Below are 23054 nucleotides of genomic sequence, written 5' to 3' on the forward strand. Positions count from 1 at the left end.
ACTACGAGTACGACTACGATTACGTCATTTTAGCGCGAAAACATTGTTGCGACAACAACAACCATTGAGTTCTATAATAACTGGAGCGGCTATCTCAAGCGCGGCCTTAGATATCTGATGATGCCAAAAAAATGGCGGATTTCGTCCTTTGCCGCTGAGATTTACCGAAATTGACCGCTTTTCCGAAAATTATTATAGAACTCAATGACAACAACACGTAGCCGTCATCAATCTGAGTACGATGTTTTGTAAAAAGTTCGTAGTCGCGACTAAGATGTCTTTTTAAGCAAAAAAAGTAGGTATATTTTTTCATTGTGTAAGAAATTAGTTTACAGTACTATTTTTGAGCATCTAGGCTTTACTTTAGAACCTTATATGACCTTGATAACTTTCCTGTATTTCGTACGCAAAGTGAACGGTAAACAAACAATAAAATAGTACAAATATATCGTACATAAAACTTAAAATAGTGAAGATTTTTTACTCTAAAGAGTACTATGTTCTCGCAAAATCAATATTACCGATTACTTGATATCATTATTGACAAATGGAGCCGTAGCTGCTTCGCAAACGTCGGTGTTTTTCACAATAAAAAGTCTCTGTTGTTTATAACTAAGGCTGCGTTTACACGATACCGGATAAGTTTTAATCCGGATTAAATTTGTGACGGATAGGCCCTGCGTTTACACGGATCCGCTCTGATCCGTGCAAGTTTTGTGTCGGCTAAGCGGTACAATTTTGTACCTGAAAAATCGAGGTACAATTCTGTGCCGGTACTGTTCCATTCTATATCAGTTACCGTGTAAACGGTTTAACCAGGTAAGTTTTTAACCGTTTTCACTGTTATTCGACAAAACAGTGAGTCAGTGCTCAGTCAATATTTTTTTAATACTGCATTTTCCAACATGAGACAGATTCTTATGAGCATTTTTGCATTTATTTTTGGTGCTGTGGCGACGTTGAACGTTGTTTATGAACTGGCGTTGGTAAATTTGGTAAATTATCGAAGGCAAAGACAAAGGTAAACGCTTGATGACAAACGGAAATATGTCGTTCTTTGCATCTAAAATACAGCATAAGTTTTGGATTTACGGCGGAAAATAAATAACGCAGTATTGTAATCCACACATATTATGACAAAACTTACTGGCTTATTCACTCAAAAGTTTGCTTCACTTATTTTCAAAAGGACGTTCAATTCTCTTTTTAAGGTATGCTACATTGCTGACACAGTCGTCCATCGTTAGAGGGAAGAAAATAAAAAGTAAAAGAAAGGCAAAAGGATGTTGGGTGAGGCCTGGGAGAACATCTCTGTGGTGGGAAAATTTCTTATCCGGTGCTGTAGTAGGTCATGAATGGAGAGAGAACTTTAGGATGTCACAAGACAATTTCATGAAACTGTGCAACAAAATCAGAATCCCACTTCAAAAGAAAGTCACAAATATGCGTGTTCCTACATCTGTTGAGAAGCAAGTTGCTATGACTTTATACTATCTTGCTGATGAAGGAAGATTACGAAAAGTTGCAAATGCATTTGGCGTTTCCAGATCAACTGTATCATTGGCTATTAGAAGAGTATGTTTTGTAATTTCCACCGTATTAGGTCCTGAGTACATCAGATTACCTCAAACAGAACATGATGTATTTGAAGCTGTCTCAAATTTTTATGAAAAACATGGCTTTCCACAATGCATTGGTGCTGTAGATGGCACTCATATCTTCATTAAACAACCAGCCAACAATGCAAGTGATTTTATCAATAGGAAGCATAGATATTCACTGAATGTGCAAGCTATTGCAGACTACAAGTATTGTTTTCTAGATGTTGTGGTCAAATGGCCGGGCAGTGTGCATGATTCAAGGATATTTTGTAACTCAAAAGTAAATGAGATGTTAAAAGAAGGTTCAATTCCCAGTTTGCCAAGAGTCTTATTGCCAGGCACTGAACCTGTTGGAATTTGCATTCTTGGAGATCCGGCATATCCTTTACTCCCTTATTTGATGAAGGAATTTCCTGGTGGGGGCAAGACTGCACAGGAACAATTTTTTGGGTATCGACTTTGTTCAGCCAGAATGATTATTGAATGTGCCTTTGGACGCCTGAAGAGTAGATTTGGGTGTCTGAAGCGTGAAATGGACATAAACCTTGCTGATTTGCCAAATGTTATTTACAGCTGTTTTGTATTGCACAATTATTGTGAAATGAATGGTGAGATAATAGCTAATGAAAGAGTAGATAATGCAATAACTTATGACAGAGAAGTTCAACCTGCATCTTCAAGTGTACGGAATCAAGGATGTGAGGCTTCAGCAAAGGCAGTAAGAGACATTTTTGTGCAGTATTTTGATTAGAGATTATATCTACAAACACCTTATTGAACAGACTTTACTGATAATAATATACTTGTACAAAGATGATTTAATTGTTCTTGTACATACAATAATCCATTTGTTGCATTTTAAGTAATAAAATTATTGGAATAAAACATGACAAAAAAAGGCAATTTAAAACTGTTTAAAATTATATAAGTACTTTGTCTAAAAAGTATATTCATAACAATAGTTTTTGTGCAATATTTAAGCAATGTATTACATTAGATTAAACAATGGCAACCCAAACACTAACAAATGTACGTTGAAGTATACCTATTAAAAGAATAGAAATCCTGGTTCTATGACTTTGAAAACGGTATAAAATTATCATTGGCATTACTATGGCTAGACTCGCCATTGTTATTAGTTGACATAGCTGCTTGTTGGTATCTCCATGGTTGTTGAAAATTTGGAAAGTTAAATTGATTTGGTTGCTGTTGAAGTGATGCAAGCAATGCAAACCCATGACTTAGTGTATCATTAAGTGATGAAATTCCTTTGGCAAACGCAGTCATGTTTTCTTGGTGCTTCTGTTCAGCTTTTTCCATTTGTTCCACAATCCTGTTCTTAAGACTTAAATCTTCCTTCGCCATGGCTATCATCTGTTTCTCAGCAGGTATTTTCTTATTTAACTTTGAATTTTTCTTTTGTTGTACTTTTGAGATGAGATTCCTTCTAGCTTCACTTACCCTACTTATTGCATCAGTATTTAAAATCTCTTGTTGAGCAGAATTGTCGAGTGTTTCACTGCTTACATCAGAAAGCTGAACACACGATTTATTTGATACTCCAGAAAGAGAGTCTTCGGAATCACTGACAGTTTCGGATGTGCTTGGTATGCTTTCTCGAGCATTCGATATTGCTTCTACTGCTGGGCTCCCACACCAAATACTAGCACATTCATCGTATAAAACAGCTACAACTCTACCGCCTCCGCTGCGTCTTCCAGAATCAACTGCTTTTCGAAAACAAAGTTTAATTCTTTTGGTTTTAGCTATTATTCGACTTTTGGTAAAAACGCTTGATATCGTATCATTAACATGTGGAAATCCTTCTGAATTTTCTATGGGATAACGCTCGAGGTATCTTTCGCGAATTTCATCGTATTTCGATTTAACAGACTCCCAGTCTACACCTTCATTTTCTTTATCCACCTTATACGCAGCAATCACATCAAGAAGAGGACGATTTTTTCCTTTTAGCAACGGTAGCCATTTTTCTCTCATGCTATCATTGCACATGCGCGGTACTCGAAACTTTTATTTCTCTCATAAATGTACAGGTTCCGTGTAAACAGAACGAATCCGTCACAAATTTAATCCGGATTAAAACTTATCCGGCACCGTGTAAACGCAGCCTAAAACTAAATTTTGACGAAGCGACAACGATAACAAACTTCCTCGTGCCATTCCCTTACACGGTCAAACTTCGTACTCGTTGTCGTAGCGTACTCTTGCTAAAGCTCTCTATTGTCTCGTAAGTTATAGAGCTTTAATTAGTACTTTCAATGTCGTAATGAAATTGATGTCCTGATTTCTGTTTGCAGGCTGCAACTTCAATCAATCAATCATGTAGAAAGAATTTTGTTCATTCTGGTTTGTTTGTTATGATTCTTTTACAGAATACACAGCTACCCCTTTCTCCACTAATATTTGGAAAATTTATACAAAAAAAGAACATGGTCATTTTATTAAATGAGATATGATCTTCGCACTTTAGCTGGACAATTTAAGCAATCGTCTCAGGACCTGAAAAAATCAGGTGACTCAACGGGATTCGAACCCATGACCTCTGCGGTGCCGGTGCAGTGCTCTGACCACTGAGCTATGAAGTCACATAGTGGTGAGCAGGTCAATATTGTTGGGCTCATGTTTTCTCGTGAAATGTCCAGCTAAAGTGCGAAGATCATATCTCATTTAATTTCAAACACCGCACTGCATAAAACATTCATATGGTCATTTTATGTACTTCAACCACGAACCAAACTGGTTTGTGGTTGTTGTACGTAAACTTAGTTACCTGTATTTAATCTGGTTGATTTACTTCCACTGATTTATATACTTCCGAGTTAGCTTTTGCTCAAGAAAATTTGACATTGTTGCGACAACAACAGTGAACATATGGCGTATGGTAAGCAGATTGATGCTTCTAAAATTGTTGTTGCCGAAGGACTTTTAGCTATGATTTCTTTAGTGCTTGGGGAGTCGTGGCCGTTATATGGCAGCGAAATCCTACATTCCTGCAAATATATTTGAATGGACAAAAAATCTGTAGCCATAAGGCGCCATACTATTATTTACTTTATCATAAACAAATGTTTGGGGCTTTTCAGTTTATGATCATTGATCATTCAATCATTGGACAGTTATACTACACATTGTTTAAGATTTGAGAAAACTAAGATTGATTACATGAGAAGCTGTTTACTATAACCTGTGACTTTCAGTCTTCTGATCCATGAAGCTTTTTATTTGGACAATTTGACTGGAATGATATAACCTGAGTATTTCACATACATGAAATGCTGTCCCATGTCACATATTGACCCCTTTTCTAACTGAACGCCTCATGTAGAGATGTCAAGGTGTGTTTATCTATGGCTCATGCCAGATTGTTTGCCATAAATTACAAAGGGCTATTGATGTATGAAAAGCATTTCTATAAAGTAAAAATGTGTTCCTATGTATGCAGATAAACCTTGAAATTTGGCAAAACAGCAAAGTATTTTTCATGATCACTAGGTAATTTTTCTGATGATCATTATAATTTCTGAACTAAATTATTTCAGATTTACATTTAAACGAGCTTTGATCATATGAAAAGATATGTATCATAATCAGTAAGCATGACACATGAACCAGTTTTAACATTCATGTAAATATATGATTAAAGGCATGTTGGTTACATTCTGTTTGTATTTGCAAATACAATGCTACTGGTGATTGGTATATAGCACACCTTGCATATACTTACAAAAGATAATAGTCTAGTGAAATGCCTAATAAACATTAATGGCATTAAGCTGTCCTTAATTGCAAATTTTCACTCCGATAATTTTTGTTTAATCTTTGGCAGAAAAAAATTTTGAGTTTTTTCTCAAAAGGTGAATTTGCTGGCACTGTATGTGGAGATGGGTAAAGGGTTACAATAAACTTGCATGGTTTGAAGTCTGAGGTTTTCTATATCTATGAACTGTAGTACTAAATTTCTAACTTAACTCATTACATAAATGTTTGAATGGGGGTCTCTAAGGTGGTCAATGCCTGACAACTTGGTAGAAATTTTTAAAGGCAATATCTTTTTTGGAATGGCATTATTGTAAAATAAATTTTATGTTCCTAGATATGCTAATGACCATATATTTGGTATGATAATGAGCCTAAATATTTGGCTAAAAATTCAAGTATTGTTCACTTCATTTTTTTTTTTTGAAAAAAAACGTAAGCAAAATGTGTGTTTTTACGCAAAAACGATGCCCACAAAATGCATTTTGTATTGCTCTAAAACGCTGAAAATAGCATTTCCAAGTCTCTGAAATTCAAAATTTCCCAGGGGAGAATGCCTCGGACCCACCCAGGTGCTGAGCGCCTCGGACGTTGTGACTGTTTGAAAAATCCCCCCCTGTTATCTTACTATTATAATAATATTCTAAAATAGCGTGAATACTATCATAAAATAGAGAACGGTTGCTGGTTCTTTGCTGGTTTGGAAAATGGAAAATAATCTAATTTATACCTACGATATCTTTTGTAGTTTAGTAAAATGCGAACTGACGCTGCCTCAGTGGGCGAGTCAACCATACACGTTTGCAATATTTGAATAATAATCTTTGTGGAACCGTTGACACGTAACAATATCGATTCAAGAGCAACGTTAATTTAGTCTTTTTAACAATACTATATGGTAAATGATCATTTTGACACTCGACCAGTTTTGGAAGTACATTGACTAAACTACGTTCTGACCAGTCAAATTTATATCAACCGTGAAATACAATCCACTTGTCAAAAACGCCGCCAGTGCCAATGCAAGAAAATGCTCTTCGGAAACCAAATCATAAAAAACCTTGGTCCACGCCTGAGGAAAGTTCATGAGTTTCACAAACACATTTGGCCACAGAATTTCTTCTATTACTAGAATCACGCGCCAGCTCACCGAAAATTTTAAACTCCTTGAAGATATCCAGCGCAACCGGTAACGGTTACAGCATTTGTCAAAATACCTTTGACTTCAAAGTACCTTCAGAACAACACTACTGGTTATGAATTTCAAAAGAAAAGAATTTTACCAATTGAGCTGCATCTAAGGTACTTGAGGTACAATGATCAGGATTCCACATTGAGCGCTCTCCGTGCCTCAATGTCTTGTAATTATAGTCTTGTTTAGTCGTTTGATAATATTCTTTTTCTAGTCCTTCCTCTTCCTTCACAAGCGATACCCCCACAACAACCTTTCCCCTTATATTTGGAGTATTTTTTAAGGTTTACGGTATTACACTGTTGAGACACAGTCTTAAATATATATTATGCTCAGAGTGATGATCCTAAGTGCTTTGTCTGGTTACCCCTGGCAACAAGTTTACCATCAGGTAGTTTCAGATCGGCTGTAGCAAAACCCATGGTCCTGCCAATTTTCAAAGCTTCAGCTGTGATTGTCACAAGATCTCCAATCTTTGCAGTTCCAATATACCTTTGAATAAAATATTTCAGACAAAAACAGGTGCAAAACATCTGACACATTTGAAAATTTGACACACCACAATATCAATAAGTATCTGCTAACACCTAAAGCATCCACTCACTTTTTATAATGTCAAGCAATTTTATGAGTTCAGACCTTGCCAATTTCTTTTAACTGCATGCATGTGCACTGTAGCTCAAAAAAAGTTTCACAGGGAAGTTTTTGAATGTGTAACTACAACACTGGCAAACATGTCAATAAAAATATGAAGGCCTAAAGCAAATTTGAAAAAAAAAACCTTTAAAATAACCATTTTTGGCATAAAGTGCCCAAATTTCATAGTGCCCAGGGATGGGAGCAGAGAAAGTAATGTATCATTTGCCCATGAATCTACAGCATTTTTACACACAGAATCCTGATTGACTGACTTCAAGTAACAAATCAAAATTAGGCCATTATTTTATTACTACACTAAAAGTAATCAAGCTCTAAAACTTACGAGACATTCAGATCAACACTGACTCCAGGACGACCATTTTCTCCACTAAGTAATGCCAATGTTGTCATGCTGTCAATTAATGTTGCTATAAATCCACCATGCAAAGTACCACTTGCATTTTGGTGTTCTTCTTCAACAGTTAATTCAGCAACAACTTTACCTGGATTGGCTGTAACTATTTTAACCTTAAACATAAAATATTAATGTTACAAGAAGTGGTTTATATAGAGACATATAAAAGCTCATCTTTCAACATCAGATCACTTCTTATGGATGAAGACATTTGACTGAAATACATAACTAAGTACTCAAGTTTCAATTTCAGATCATTCCTAAAAAGAAGACACTAGACTAGAGTACATACGAACTCAAGTTTCAACTTCAGGTCACAACTGATAAAGAAACTAGACTGGAGTATAAAAGAACTCAAGTTTCATCCAACATCAGATCACTCCTGATGAAGACAATAGATTATCGATAGACTGGAGTATTCTAGGTTGGACTAAATTAAATTACAACATTAGATCATATGACGACTGCTGATGAATTAATCGCTTTGTGTTCAGCGTTGCACTGTAAATTTTTGCACTAGCACAACAGTAATTTATCTGTGCACATCACAAAATCTCGTTGAAGACTCTTCATGCTGGTCGGTGACCGGCTTGACTGAGAAAATTGACATCGAATAGGTGTAGAGATAACTGATAGAACTAAATAGCATGAAATAAAGGTTGACAAATAAGCTGAAAAACTTTCAATACCTTCTTCAGAACTCGATCAAATATTTTTTGTGTCTCTAGAATTTCGTAAATTCTGAGAATTTTCTCAAGCGTAGACATTTTGTCACGGTTTCAAAAACCTTCCCACGCGGGCACCCATATATGGTCATATAGTGACGCACGATTATGTAAATTAGCAACCGTAGACAAGCGACATGTGACCGATTTATGAAGAATGTTTTATGCAGTGCGGTGTTTGAATTTTTCAGGTTCATGAGACAATTGCTTAAATTGTCCAGCAAAAGTGCGAAGATCATATCTTCATTCAATTTCAAACACCGCTCTGCATAAAACATTCTTCATAAGACATTCCTTTCACGAGAAAACATGAGCCCAACAAAATTGACCTGCTCACCACTGTGTGACTTCATAGCTCAGTTGGTCAGAGCACTGCACCGGCACCGCAGAGGTCATGGGTTCGAATCCCGTTGAGTCACCTGATTTTTTCAGGTCCTGAGACGATTGCTTAAATTGTCCAGCAAAATGCGAAGATCATATCTTCATTTAATTTCAATTACCGCACTGCATAAAAACATTCTTACGACATTCCTTTCACGAGAAAACATGAGCCCAACAATATTGACCTGCTCACCACTGTGTGACTTCATAGCTCAGTTGGTCAGAGCACCGCACCGGCACCGCAGAGGTCATGGGTTCGAATCCCGTTGAGTCACCTGATTTTTTCAGGTTCATGAGACAATTGCTTAAATTGTCCAGCAAAAGTGTGAAGATCATATCTTCATTCAATGTGACAGATTTGGCAATATGTTTTGACGTCATATGCATGAAAGATTTTCTCGGGTCACGAGCTTTTAGACTAGTGTGGCAGTGTTTCACGGAATTTAAAAATTTTGTTGGTCAAGCCATGAAATTTGACCTTGATAGTCAGTATGTGTCTAAGGGAACTTATGCATGAAACAAACAAAACAGTGTTGAAACACATATCAATTCCAAATTTAATGAAACACAATTAAATACATCTAAAATACATGATTATTGAAAACATTGGCGAAGGAAGAACACAGGGGAACAAACAGTTTAAAATAAAGAATTTACGTCACATTGACCCAATGATGTAGAACCCAATGTACTATATATCTGACCCCAGTAAAATTCTATAGTTACAACTTACAAGTGAGACAAGCTGCCATCTTGAAAGGAGGCAAAACTGACGATATTTACGACTAATATCTGCTTTTCTTGAGTGTATATACAGTTGCAAAGTTGATAGTCTACATTTAGTACTCAAAATGTTTGATAGGATTGTTTTTTGAACCTTCTTTTAGAATTTTTTTCATTTTGAGCTTTGCTTTTTGCCAATATAAGCACCTTTCAAGATAGCGTTTGTTGCCTCAACTTGACATTTGGGGAATTGGGTTCTAAATCAGCGCATTGATCTCTCTTAGTGGTACAGTGGCTTGTAATTATAAAAGTTAAGTTTGTTAATAATACTCTATTCCTTCCTCTTTCATAACAAGAAATACAAGCCATCCCACACCAAACAAAATCCTCCTTCTCCCTTCATACTACAGTGGAGTAGCAGAAACTTTCTAAATGAGGGGGTAAATATTCATATATGCAAGTCTCAATCCATAAAAAACAATGGATTTCAAAGAAACTTAACATGGCAGACATGCACTTATAAATAAGTTCTGCTCCCCCCTCAATCATCGAGTTTGCTAAGCGACTGTATTAAAGTATTAGGAGTATTTTCTTGAGGTTTATGGGATTAGCCTATCCACATCATTTTATTGTTAAGTACGTGGCCCAAGCCTTCAACATAATTATATAATGCTCAGTGCAATCAACTTAAGTGTTTAGTATGGTTACCCCTGGCAACAAGTTTACCATCTGATAATTTCAGTTCGGCTGTAGTAAAAGCCAAGGTCCTGCCAACTTTCAAAGCCTCAGCAGTGATGGTCACCAGATCTCCAGTCTTAGCTGCTCCCAAGTACCTTTGAATACAACGAATATTTAGATAAAACAGGTGTTAAATTTCTAACTGATGAATATGTTGAGGATTGCCAGTTTCATTACAAAATGCTAATACAACAAACCATGGTGATTTGTGTTTCATGGAGCACCCTTCCAAAAATCTTCCTCTCCCAATCATAATAAAAAAAGGTAACAGAAAGTAAAAAAAATTTAAACACAACAGAAACAAGAAAGAAGCAAAATCTAAATTCAAGTTAATGCATCCCTTTTCCATAATATCTAGAAAATGTACGTACTCTAACACTCACTATAACACTATCATAATAGCCACAATAAAAATAGATTTCACAGAGAGAAGTTATTGATTGGTCAACTAAAACATGGGCAAACAAAGCCAATACCAATATTGCCAAAAAACCCCTTCAAAATTACCATATTTTTCACATAAATTGCCTAAATATTGATGGGCAGGGGTTTGTTGTATGATTTGCAAATAAACCTCAACAAGCAAACCAGTATATTAAAAAAACTCTTCACAGAAAAACTTGGTTGATTGACTTTGAGTAGCATGCAAAATTAAAACCAGTATTTTTATCACTACAATGAAAGTATATAAGCTCTACAACTTACGTGACATTCAGATCAACGCTGACTCCAGAACGACCATCTTCACCACTCAGCAATGCCAATGTTGTCATGCTGTCAATTAACGTTGCTGTAAATCCACCATGCAAAGTACCACCGGGATTTTGATGTTCCTCTTCTACAGTAAATTCTGCAACAACTTTACCTGGATCGGCTACAAGTATTTTAACCTTAAACATAAAGTATCAAGGTTAGTAAAGTTGCTTTGTAATTTTGTATAAAGACATGTAAAGGTTAATCTTTCAACATCTTATAACTCCTGGACTACATATGAGCTCAAGTTTCACAACTAATAAAGAAACAAAACTGGAGTTTATAAGGACTCAAGTTTCACTTTAAGATCACTGCAGATGAAGACACTGACTGGAGTATAAAGACCTCAAATTTCAACATAAGATGGTTCCTGATTAAGACACTAAACTGAAGTATACATCAAACTCAAGTTACAACATCATATCATTCTTGACAAAGACAATAACCAATTTATCACCAATTCCTGCAGTTTTGCTTCTGTTGAGGCTGGTAAGCTCTAAAACCGTAAATGTGGTTTTTCCACAAGATCTTATTCTTCTGTGTGCACAGTTAAATTTGTACTTATTAATGTGATGAATGAAATGCCTTACAACAGAGTGAGTCCCCTGGACACAGACACAAACGCTGTAGATATTGTTTCGAAAAGAAAATATCATAAAAACGACAATTTTCTTGTGAACAAAATTGATAAAAAACTTACAAGTCACAAGTTACAAACATGCTTCGACAATAGGAAAATGGCAGGACATTGGATATCCATTTAATTAAAATATCACGTTAACTAAAACAAGTTTTAAGTAAGATAAAAAGCTTTTAATACTTTCTTAAGAACTTGATCAAATACTTTTTTTGTCGACAGAATTTCAAATATTCCACGAACTTTGCGCAAGATTGCCATTTTGCTAATGCGGGCGGAGAAGCCTGCATTTTAGGTGTGATGGCAATATGGCTAGCATTTTGTTTTACATTTTCTTCAAAATATCTGGCGGACCTCACCATTCGAGAAAATAAAAAAGTTCACTTTTTAAATTCCATAGAAAATATTTTTAATAACCATCCTAAACCAGTTGTCGCCGTTATATTCATCGTAAATCCTCTCTCTTTTTACTAACGATCAAAATGGTGGTTACCGACCGTCGTTTCCATGCATTTCCAGGAACCGTCGGCACGATTGAAAAATCGAAGAAAAGTTGCTTTACTCTGAGACACCAAATATCTTTTCATAATAGCATTACACACCAGCTGCAATTGTGTGCTGATGCTGGGTAACACCATGATGTAACAGGAATGCTATACTCGCTATTGGGCAATGTACTGGTTTAATTTGTTTTCAGTGGTGTACTGGCAGGGGGAGGGCGTGCTACCTCAGCTATTGATTTTGTGGGCGTAGAAATGAATATAAGGGTCGAATTTTAATATTTGGGTGAGAAAAACGCGTTCGAAATGATACGGTTGGTATATTATTTCATCTTACCAAAGTCCATGAAAATGGCACTTTAGAGCTTCTTCATTTAAAATTTTCTAGGGGAGCATACATTCAGATCCCTTAGTACGACGTACATCGTCTCGGGCATTTGGTCGTATTTTTTAAAATGTTATATCTTGGGGCGCATTTTAGTTGAACGCAGTTGGCCACCCCAGAAAATTATTCCAAGCAAGCCACCGTTTGTTTTCAAAGGCGTACGGGACATGGATCTTCAAGAAATTTTAAAATTAGGAAAGTAGGGTAAATTTTTAGCGCTAATCTAACGAATAATACCGAAATGAAAGAAATTAGGACACGTAATTCGACGTGAAGACGTTCGGTGAGTTGAGAAAATATTTACAGCTCCCCATCCTGGGGCGAGATAAGAACTCTAATAAGCGAGAAGGTGAATATTCCTATATTCTGCTCTGCCGACTGATTTCTTTCGAAAGCGATTTTCATTTTAAAAGAAATTAGTACGGCAGACTTTAGTACAATGGGATCTCGTTAATACGGTCATCAGCAAGACGAAAAAATATGACAATATTAACTTGGACCAAATTTTGGTCCTTAGAATTTTCGATTGTTTCCTTAATATTAATATTATATATATTCTCTGATTATGGCTTTCGAATAAAATTGTTTCCTTGATGTTGACATACAGTACGCTGAGAGAGAATGAGTTAACATCTCATTATTGTAATGTTATTCATGAATTTCAGCCAGCCTACACGGAATTCTCAAACATTGCAGCTCGCCTAGGACTGGTGGTGCCCACAATAGCATTAATAAAGCACTTTTTTGTATTTGACCATCCTTATCATAAGTGATCTGATATAGAAAGTTAAGTTTTTATGTACTCCAGTGTGGTGTCTTCATCAGGAGTGATCTGATGTTGAAGCTTGAGTCCTTGAATACTCCAGTCTAGTGTCTTCCTCAAGAGTTTTCTGGTGTTCAAACTCGAGTCCCTAATTGTATACTCCAGTGTAGTATCTTCAGCAGGAATGATCTGATGTTGAAACTTGAGTTCTTACATACTCAAGTGTAGTGTCTTTATTAGGAGTGATCTAATGTTGAAACTTGAGTTCTTATATACTCCAGTCAGCAGTCTTCATCAGGAGTGATCAAATGTTAAATTTGAGTCCTTATATATGCGCTCTTTGTGCCTCAATGGCTCGTAAATACAAATGAAAGTTTAGTTTGTTGATAATATTCTATTTTCTAGTCCTTTCTCTTCCTTAAAAAGCAATAAACTCCCTCCTCCCCCCAACAAATTTTCCTCTTTATACTTGGTAATTTGGAGTATTTTTAAGGCTTATATGGAATGACACTTTCAGATGATATCATGAACATCACCTTTTTGTTGAGATACAGTCAAAGCCTTAAATTTATATGGTGCTCAGAGCGATGGTCCTAAGTGCTTTGTATGGTTAGCCCTGGCAACAAGTTTACCATCTGGTAGTTTCAGTTCGGCTGTAGCAAAACCCATGGTCCTGCCAACTTTCAAAGCCTCAGCAGTGATTGTCACAAGATCTCCAATCTTTGCAGTTCCAATATACCTATGTATAAAATAAATAATTCCAATAAAACAGGTGTCAAACCTCTGACACATCTGAAAGTTTGACAGAACACAACATCAAATATATATCTCATAACACTGAAACCATCCACCAGTGTGTGAATTAGTTCAGAAAAAACGATGTGCAATTTTTATGACAAAAGTGTTTCTTTATAGGCATAATCAAATTGATATTACGTTAATTATTATGTAGCGCTAATTGCTAAATTAATATTTTCAAACGTGAACAAATTCGTATGATTTACGACAGTGTTTTTCGCTAAAACCGCTGATTTTTGCACATCGTTTGAAAAAGTGATGTGTAATTATTTTCATTTTAGCTAAAACGATGTGCAAATTGCACATCGCACACCGTTAATTCGCACACTGCCATCCACTAACTATTATATTGGCATTGTCAACCAATTTTATGAGTTCAGACCATACTAATGTCTGTTAACTGCATGTAAGTGCACTTTACCTCAGAAAAGAGTTTTACAGGGATGTTTTTACTGGATAAATATAACAATGGCAAATAAGTTATTTTCCATGATCATAAATTACCAAAATTAAATGGTGTGTGTGGGAGGGATAGGGAAGCAAAAAGTGCTATATCATTTGCCTATGAATCACAACTAGAATTTACAAAATTTTACAAGCACAGATAACTGATAGATTGACCATGAGTTGCATAGTAAACAGAATGTACCTAGGCCATTTCTTCATTACTACACTGAACTGAAAGTACTCAAGCTCTACAACTTACATGACATTCAGATCAACACTGACTCCAGGACGACCATTTTCTCCACTCACTAATGCCAATGATGTCAAAACATCAATTAATGTAGCTGTAAATCCACCATGCAAAGTACCACTAGCATTTTGATGTTCTTCTTCTACAATTAACTCTGCGACAACTTTACCTGGTTCAGCAGCAACTATTTTAACCTTAAACGTAAAATATTAAATGCAATTAGAATTGTTTAGTACAGAGATATATAAAAGATCATCTTTCAACATAACAGCACTCCTGATGGATGAAGGCATTAGACTGGAGTACATAAGGACTTGAGTTTCAACATCAGATCACTTCTGATAAAAACACTTGACTGGAGTATATAAGAACCCAAGTTTAACATCAGATCACTCCTGATAAAGACACTAGAATGGAGTATATAAGGACTGAAGTTTTAACATCACATCTCCTGATGAAGACACTAGACTGGAGTAAATAAGAACTCAAGTTTCAACATCAGATCACTCCTGAAGAAGACACTAGAATGGAGTACATAAGAACTCAAGTCTCAACATCAGACCACTCCTGATAAAGACATTTGACTGGAGTATATAAGAACCCAAGTTTAACATCAGATCACTCCTGATAAAGACACTTGACTGGAGTAAATAAGAACTCAAGTTTCAACATCAGATCACTCCTGATGAAGACACTAGACTGGAGTATACAAGACCTCAAGTTTCAACATCGGATTACTCCTGATGAAGACACTGGACTGGAGTAAATAAGCACTCAAGTTTCAACATCGAATCACTCCTGATGAAGACACTAGACAGGAGTATATAAGAACTCAAGTTTCAACATCGGATCACTCCTGATGAAGACAATGGACTGGAATATACAAGACCTCAAGTTTCAACATCGGATCACTCCTGATGAAGACACTAGACTGGAGTAAATAAGCACTCAAGTTTCAACATCGGATCACTCCTGATGAAGACACTAGACTGGAGTATATAAAAACTCATGTTTCAACATCCCATCTCCAACAAATCACTCCTTATGAAGACACTAGACTGGAGTACATAAAAACTCAAGTTTCAACATCCCATCTCCTGATGAAGACATTAGACTGGAGTATGTTAGAACTTAAAATTTAATATCAAATCATCTGATGACCACTAATGAATCAATTGCATTGTGTTCAGCGTTGCACTGTAAAGTTTCATTTTTGCACAAGCACAAATTATCTGATGACCACTAATGAATCAATTGCATTGTGTTCAGCGTTGCACTGTAAAGTTTCATTTTTGCACAAGCACAACAATACCTTGTGGGTACATCACAACATCTCGTTGAGGACTCTCATTACTGGTCGGTCGGTGACCGGTTTGACTGAGAAAATTGACATTCAATAGTTGTAGAGATAATAGCTTGAACGACATAGCATGAAATACAGGTTGTCAAATAGAACGAAAAAACTTTCATTACCTTCTTAAGAACTCGATCAAACTTTTTTTGTGTCTCCAGAACTTCGTAAATTCTGCGAATTTTGTCCAGTGTTGACATTTTGTCAGTGATATATTATATATCATCTTCACATGACATAGTTGATCATTATAGCATGACTTATATGAAGTTCTTCAACACTTACATCGTAAAGTTTATCTAGCAATAATTTGGAAGTTATTCATTGCAGTTGAAACGAAAATTTGGGATATACATATATATAAATGTGATATAAATGAAAATAATTTTCTAACGGGTATAAAGTATAAAATGTGATATATCGTTTACTCAACCGTTAAATCAACACGCAAGGTATGACTTGTATTTATTTATATTTATTCAATCCAATACTTGTGTATTTTTAGTAATTTTGGGACAACGCACCGTGCTGTTTTGTTGTTAGCTATTCAAAAGCATTTTTAAAAAGTTCTCTACCGACTAGAAAAAAGGTTGAAGCTTTCAGTGAGTGAAAACTTTGCACATTGCAAGTGTCTAATGTAAACATATCGCATTTCATCGTATTTCCTGTCCATTGTTTAACACTTTACGAGTCAATGTTCATGGTAATTTTGATATTTTGTAAATCCACAGAATTATTGTTTGTATTTTATTTAAAATTGCAAAGAAAATTAGACTAAATTGCTTTCTGTCTTTAATTTAACACAACAGCACAGAGAAGTGAGAGAACTCTGACCTCGGAGTGAACCGAGCAATCAGAGGCCGCGGAACCGGGGGGGCATTGGGGGCAAGTGCCCCCCCACTTTTTGCAACAGGGAAAAATGTGCCCTTTTTCTGGAATGAAAGTGTCCTTTTTCATGGTGTAGAAATGCCCTTGTTTTAGGTAAAATTGGACTGAAGAAGTTTTTCTTAGATACAAGTAGCCCCGAGAGTAGAACAAAGTCTGTCGGCATCATGCGAAATCAGCTATAGCTTAGTTTTTGATCTTGATTACCCAGATGGATCAAAAATCGCGTTTGTCGATTGGGGTTGTCTTCGCAGACGTCCGCCCAGTAACTTATTTAACCAATGAGAACTCGCAATTTATGATCCACATGAGACTATATATTCTACGGCAACGCATTGCTCCCGTCGTATTGTCTTTCAGGCCATTGGTCCTACAAAACTGTTGACAATTCATAATCATAATAATTGAAAATTTTGCGGTTTAAATCACTTCTAATCAAAATCATCATGCCTAGAGCTGCTAGGCGAAAACGAGAAAAGGAAAAAGAGCTTGTAGAAAAAGCTAAAAGGATGCGAAAACTGATGAGTTTTTTTAGTAGTGCTCCAGCAGAGAACGTTGTTGACCAAAACATCGACTCTAGGTCTAATTTCACACTGCCGTCAGCTACAGAAACTCCATCAACGTGTTTATCTCCTTATTCTCATTCCAAACCAAAATTCGGCGAATCTGACTCTACAAGAAGTGCCGAGAACAACTTAAAAAACACTCTCAGTCTAAATTTCACGCAGAGGCGACTGAGACAGTTTTATTATCTGATGATTCGAGAAGAGATATTGGAGCGATATTGGTCAGTGAATTGAAGAAAACCCAGGAAACTCGAAGAAGAATGTTGCTAAAACAACTAAGTAGTATAAGGTATTTGGCACGCCAAGCCCAAAGTTTGCAAGGTAAAACTGAACTTGAGAGTAACTTGCAACAGTTTTAGCAACTTTAGCAATTAAGAGCGGAGGATGTACCTGATTTGTTGTAGTAGATTGACAACGGAAGATATCTCAGTCACGACATCATAAACGAGTTGATTAATATGATGGGCAATGCAGTCCTGAGATCTATAGTGGCAGACATCCGTAAGGAATCACAATTATTTAGCCTAACTGCAGACGAGTCTAGAGACATAAGCAACAAGGAACAACTAACATGTATTTTGCGCTGGATACCTAGAACCGACTTGTCTGTCCACGAAGATTTCCTCGGAATGTACGAGCTAGAGAAAACCGATGCTGAAACAATCACCACTTCGCTGAAGGACATTTTGTTGCGATGCAGTTTGACGATAGACGACTGTCGATGGCAAACATATGATGGAGCAGCAAATATGGCTGGAAGCAGAAGTGGGGTTGCTGCCCGAATATCTTCTGAGAATCCTCACGCCCTGTACATTCATTGCGGTAACCAAGTCTTGACTTGGCTTTGCGTCATTGTGTAAAGGAGAGCTGGATTATCAGCGATACGTTGAAGGAGGTGCAAGAGTTGGTGTATGTGAACAAGTAGCAACTACCTTGCAGAAGCCTTCAATAACGTTACAAACAACTGTTACTTGCATAAATGCCTTGAAGACAAACTTGCAGCGTCAACGAGAAAACTTCTCTTTGTTTTACGACCAAGTAGTTGCTTCAAGCAAGGCTATCAACTTTGTAGGCGATCCAACACAACCAAGACCGAAGAAAGTTCCGTGGCGACTTCAACACGGAGATGGCGAGCAACATCATTTCCAAACTGCTAAAGACGCCCACCGTGCCCAGTATGTTAAAGCAATTGATGCGTGCTTGGCTTCACTTCAGGAGCGCTTCGATCGAAAAACATATTCTGTATTGATGAACATCGAAACCGTGCTCATTAATGCAGCAAACGGGTGTAAGTTTGAGTTGAATGATGAGGTTGAACACCTTTACGAAAATGACCTCGACTTTGACCAGCTGAAGGCGGAGTTAAAGCTTCTTGAAGAAATTATCTCGCAGCGACTTCCAGAAGTAAAGAAGGCGACATCAATTGACACCATAACATCAATATTCTCAACCGAAGAAAATAACTCATCGCAGATTGTCATGGCAATGTCTAATGTTGTCCGACTCTTGCAGATTTACCTTCTTGCTCCAATGAGCGCAGCCTCTGGAAAACGATCTTTTTCATGCCAGCGGCTTGTCAAGACACTTTCTCAGGAGCACAATGCGGCAGCACGCTACAATAATCTTATTGTTATGCATGTAAACAAGGCCAGAACTGACGAACTGGACTTATGTTTAATAGCTAAGGACTTTGTTCTCAAAAACGAACGTAGGGTTAGATTTTTTGGGAAATTTTAATGATATCGCATTACTTAGTAAAATTGTTCATGTAGTCATCTTAGCACGCACGCCGAGCAGTAGAGAATACGCATAGCATTCTAAGAATGTCTACCAATATTTTGCAGACTTTGAAACTTAATCATGATTCATGAAACAATGCATATCTGTAATATACTAAAACAGTAAGCTGCAAACTCACATGCCCTTTTCGGTCAGTGCCCCCCCACTTTTGAGATACTTCCGCGGCCCCTGCGAGCAATAGATGTGTAGAATAGTGTATGACATGCAAGTTGATCGTCAACTGTTGATGCATAGTCGTTATGACTTCATACGCTGAATTAGTCACCGCAGTGTACATGAGTAACATAACTGGACTAAACACAACTGCGGCGAGTGCTTGCATGCGCGTGGCTACCCACAGAAACCAAAATACATGTCTGATTGCTAGTCTCACAGCATTATTGCCAATTTAAAATCTCACATTTTTCAAAACTTTTTGGACAAGCAAACTCGGCTAAAAAAAGCTGGAGCTTTGTGTAGCTTCAAAGTGTTTCACGTTCTGTTCACGTGTATCGTACAAATTGATTATTGTTTACAAGGAAATTGAAACGTGAAACCAACCAACTGCTAAATTATATGTGTAAGAAACTCGTGAGATACGTATATAAATTGATATACATTATATACATTTATATTTTAGATCACATTAACTTTGTATAAATATGTCGTCGTTTATCCTTCGCATATTAAGTTCAACTGTTGGAGTATTGTGTAACAAAGTCCAAGATAAAACAGCAGAAAAACTTAAAGACGGTGATGTTACTGATGTAAAGCTTCGAGAGTTTGTTGTGAGAGAATTGAATGATATAAAGACTAAAATCGACGGACTGTCACGAAAAGATCTTCTCAGCAGTTATGATTTTTTCAACGAAGGAATTTATCTTTTACTTGATTGTATTGAGAACTCTTCACAACTAAAAAAGGAAGAACAGGAGAAATTAAGAAATTTAACTCTAGGAAGTCAAAATGACGCCTCTTTGACTTCAAGCAGCCAAAGCAGTGAAAGATGTAATGACTTCGATCAAGAGCACAAACTTGATGAAGCTTTTAAGACATTGAGTATTGAATGCCCATTTAAATTAAAAACCGCTGTCATAAGATTTCGAGACGCTAGCAAACAAGCAACTCTTGCATTCAATAACGAAAGTTTATCAATTGAAGATAGAATCTTTGCAGGCAAAATTCGAATTGTTTCAACAATTTGGGAATGTATGGAACGTCCACAAATGGCCATTACATTGTGTTTGCCTTTTTTGGAGAAACTTCATTCATTACCTGCTATTCGTGAGATATTTAATGTTTACATCAATGGTGGTGTAAAGTCACTGTTGAAAAGACACGATCGTATGGAAAATGTACGATCAATGATGTTCATTAACCGTATGTTGTATCAGATTATTAAAGAGTTTGGGAAAACATATCCTATGGCTTTAGATTGGCCGACCATTCAACTGAAAAACAGACAATTTAATCCAATATGGCATTGGCGTAATGTCTCGGAGAGATTTTCATGGCGCAGAGAGGTCCAAGGTCCAAATGAATTGGAGGTTCAGTTGAAATTAAAAAAAAATCAGTTTATCAGTACAGAAAATTTCAGTTTATCAGTCCATGTTAACAGTGGCAATGATTTAGTTTCTTGCTATAACAAATCAATTGGGATTATAAGAAAGGATGCTCATGATGAAGTCGTCTATGAATTTCCTGAATCCGACTACATATTGGCTACCTTTATAGATAAAAATGATGACCTGTACGTCCTTGTCCATCGAATATCGTCCTCTGAGAATGATTGCTTGTATCTAGTGGTGTTTGATCCTCATTTTGGTGTTAAAAGGGAAATATCCTTGGATTTTATTGTTGACGACTCTTGGTACGTTGGCCTATTCGTTTCGGCAGAAAACCTCGTGGTTTATCAACAGTCTAATAATATTGTGCTTGCGTGTGATATGCAAGGAAAATTAATAAAGCAGTTTAAAGTTAAAGAAAAAGAAGACCTTTGTCCGCGGGTAAGCGTTACCAAAGAGAAGGAAATCGTTTTAGGTGACAAATTTTCTATATACATTTATTCGATCGAGGGTTGTTTGAAGTCGACGATTAATTTAAATATACATTTTCAAGACTTTTTCTATCACTTTGGCCTGAAGAAATTCCTCATAATTGAAAACTGTTATGATCTTGAGCATTACCGTATTTACAGTTGTGATCGTTCAGGAAAACTCGAAACATTGACTGAACGTCTATACGTGTTTAATGTTAGGTTTTTACAATCAAGTCAATTTCCTGTTATTTTTTGTGAATCAATTCGGAACTCACCTTATCTTATGCCGTGTTACTAATCATTTTTTCATGTTTGTGGTAAATCGTCGACATATACTGAAAATAAAAGATGAGCGATTATAGACATCATACGAAATAAAGTTATTGATAGGCAGAAGGAGCAGTACGTGTATGTCCTTTGTATATTATAAAAAGATTTATGTCGTGTTTTTTTTTGGCAATGAATATTTAAATACATCAAAGACAAGGCTTTTCACTACAAAGGGCTCGAACTGGATGGGGTCCGATGTCTTTGGGGGGACTGTCTACAATATACTGATAAAGAATAAACATACATCCACTATTCTTTATACAAAATGAACTTTAAGCTCTGGATGGCAAAATGGGGTGAAATTGTTTTACCAGGTGCCCCCTGACGATGTGCTACACCCCAAACCAAAGATGTTCAACGTGTAAGAATAAGTCACTATTGAAGTAAATATTATTGAAGTTAAATAGTCTATGGTAATTTCTCCCCAGATTTTACCTTATTGAGAGCGAAGTCTTTTAGCCAAATAGGCCAAGTCTACTTGTCCCAGTCTGAATACCTGGGTTTTGAGTATCCTTGTAGCTAATGGTTACGTAAATCCCCGACCAATATGGCTGCGTGTTTTTGTCATTGAACTAAAATATATCTGGAGTGATAAGTCAGGGGGTAAAATCAAACCAGATTTTTTCATTTTTGTACGTCGCACCTGTCCTTTAAAAAATTTAAAAAATAGCATTTTTATATTTGAAAAATTTCAAAAGTAAATCTTGCGGCAGTTTTTCAAAATACCATCGAATTTTAAGAATATTAGTCTAAATTATAAAATGTCAAAAAAAAATCTGCCAAATGTCCTAGCATTTTATTTTAAATACACAAGCCTAAAAAGTTTCGTAAAAATTGAGGCTCTTTGTTGCTCAATGGCTTGTAAATATAAAAGTTTAGTTTGTTGATAACATTCTATTTTCTAATCTTAATCTTTAATTACAAGCAATATACTCCCCTCCCCGACAACCTTCCCTCTTTATATTTGATAATTTGGAGTATTTTTTACAGTTTATGGGATGACACTATTTGATAAAATCATGAACATTACTTTTTTGTTGAGATACAGTCTAAGCCTTAAATTTATATGGTGCTCAGAGCGATGGTCCTAAGTGCTTTGCATGGTTAGCCCTGGCAACAAGTTTACCTTTCGCACAACCTGTACGAAGTGCTGGTTCACTGCTCTCGAGACTTCACTCGAACGATGGGACTGTATTTTGACAATTGTATTTAACACTTGATAGAATATTTACAATAGTTTGTGCACGATTTGTGACACGGAGCTCCAAACGTTGCTTCTTTGCGACACAAATATGTTATTGAAACGTTGAGATTACGGCCAACCGTCAATATTAAACTTGAAACTTATTCAAACGCTATCGCCTCCTGCGATACGACTTCT

At 36.4% G+C, this 23054-nt stretch overlaps 4 protein-coding genes across 6 annotated transcripts; 2 read left to right on the top strand and 2 right to left on the bottom strand.

Annotated features, from left to right (window-relative positions):
* The first annotated feature begins 580 nt into the window (after nucleotides 1–580).
* LOC124451608 (protein ANTAGONIST OF LIKE HETEROCHROMATIN PROTEIN 1-like) lies at nucleotides 581–2504 on the top strand. The gene is made up of 2 exons (XM_047002223.1): nucleotides 581–1021; nucleotides 1212–2504. Exons 1-2 carry the CDS (start codon nucleotides 906–908, stop codon nucleotides 2350–2352), a joined length of 1257 nt encoding a protein of 418 aa, XP_046858179.1. The 5' UTR covers nucleotides 581–905; the 3' UTR covers nucleotides 2353–2504.
* Nucleotides 2505–6069: 3565 nt separating this feature from the next.
* Nucleotides 6070–13535, bottom strand: LOC124450384 (acyl-coenzyme A thioesterase 13-like). 3 transcript variants are annotated; one of them, XM_047001043.1, is made up of 3 exons: nucleotides 11765–13535; nucleotides 10897–11081; nucleotides 6070–7062 (listed from the first exon to the last, which is right to left on the bottom strand). In XM_047001043.1, exons 1-3 carry the CDS (start codon nucleotides 11840–11842, stop codon nucleotides 6903–6905), a joined length of 423 nt encoding a protein of 140 aa, XP_046856999.1. In that variant the 5' UTR covers nucleotides 11843–13535; the 3' UTR covers nucleotides 6070–6902. The 3 variants fall into 3 exon arrangements, with proteins under 3 accessions (XP_046856999.1, XP_046856998.1, XP_046857000.1); XM_047001042.1 differs by lacking the exons at nucleotides 10897–11081; nucleotides 11765–13535 and adding exons at nucleotides 7553–7737; nucleotides 8314–8417 and having other exon boundaries at nucleotides 6179–7062; XM_047001044.1 differs by lacking the exon at nucleotides 6070–7062 and adding an exon at nucleotides 9264–10286.
* Nucleotides 13536–13603: 68 nt separating this feature from the next.
* LOC124450386 (acyl-coenzyme A thioesterase 13-like) lies at nucleotides 13604–16301 on the bottom strand. The gene is made up of 3 exons (XM_047001045.1): nucleotides 16198–16301; nucleotides 14734–14918; nucleotides 13604–13968 (listed from the first exon to the last, which is right to left on the bottom strand). The coding sequence occupies exons 1-3, from the start codon at nucleotides 16273–16275 to the stop codon at nucleotides 13809–13811; spliced, it is 423 nt and encodes a 140-aa protein (XP_046857001.1). The 5' UTR covers nucleotides 16276–16301; the 3' UTR covers nucleotides 13604–13808.
* A 3666-nt stretch (nucleotides 16302–19967) lies between these two features.
* On the top strand, nucleotides 19968–21745 carry LOC124450383. The gene has a single exon (XM_047001041.1). The coding sequence runs from the start codon at nucleotides 19968–19970 to the stop codon at nucleotides 21639–21641; it is 1674 nt and encodes a 557-aa protein (XP_046856997.1). The 3' UTR covers nucleotides 21642–21745.
* The last annotated feature ends 1309 nt before the right edge of the window (nucleotides 21746–23054 follow it).

This window comes from Xenia sp. Carnegie-2017, unplaced genomic scaffold (genome assembly GCF_021976095.1).
Source record: "Xenia sp. Carnegie-2017 unplaced genomic scaffold, XeniaSp_v1 HiC_scaffold_24, whole genome shotgun sequence".
Taxonomy (NCBI): Eukaryota; Metazoa; Cnidaria; class Anthozoa; order Malacalcyonacea; family Xeniidae; genus Xenia; species Xenia sp. Carnegie-2017.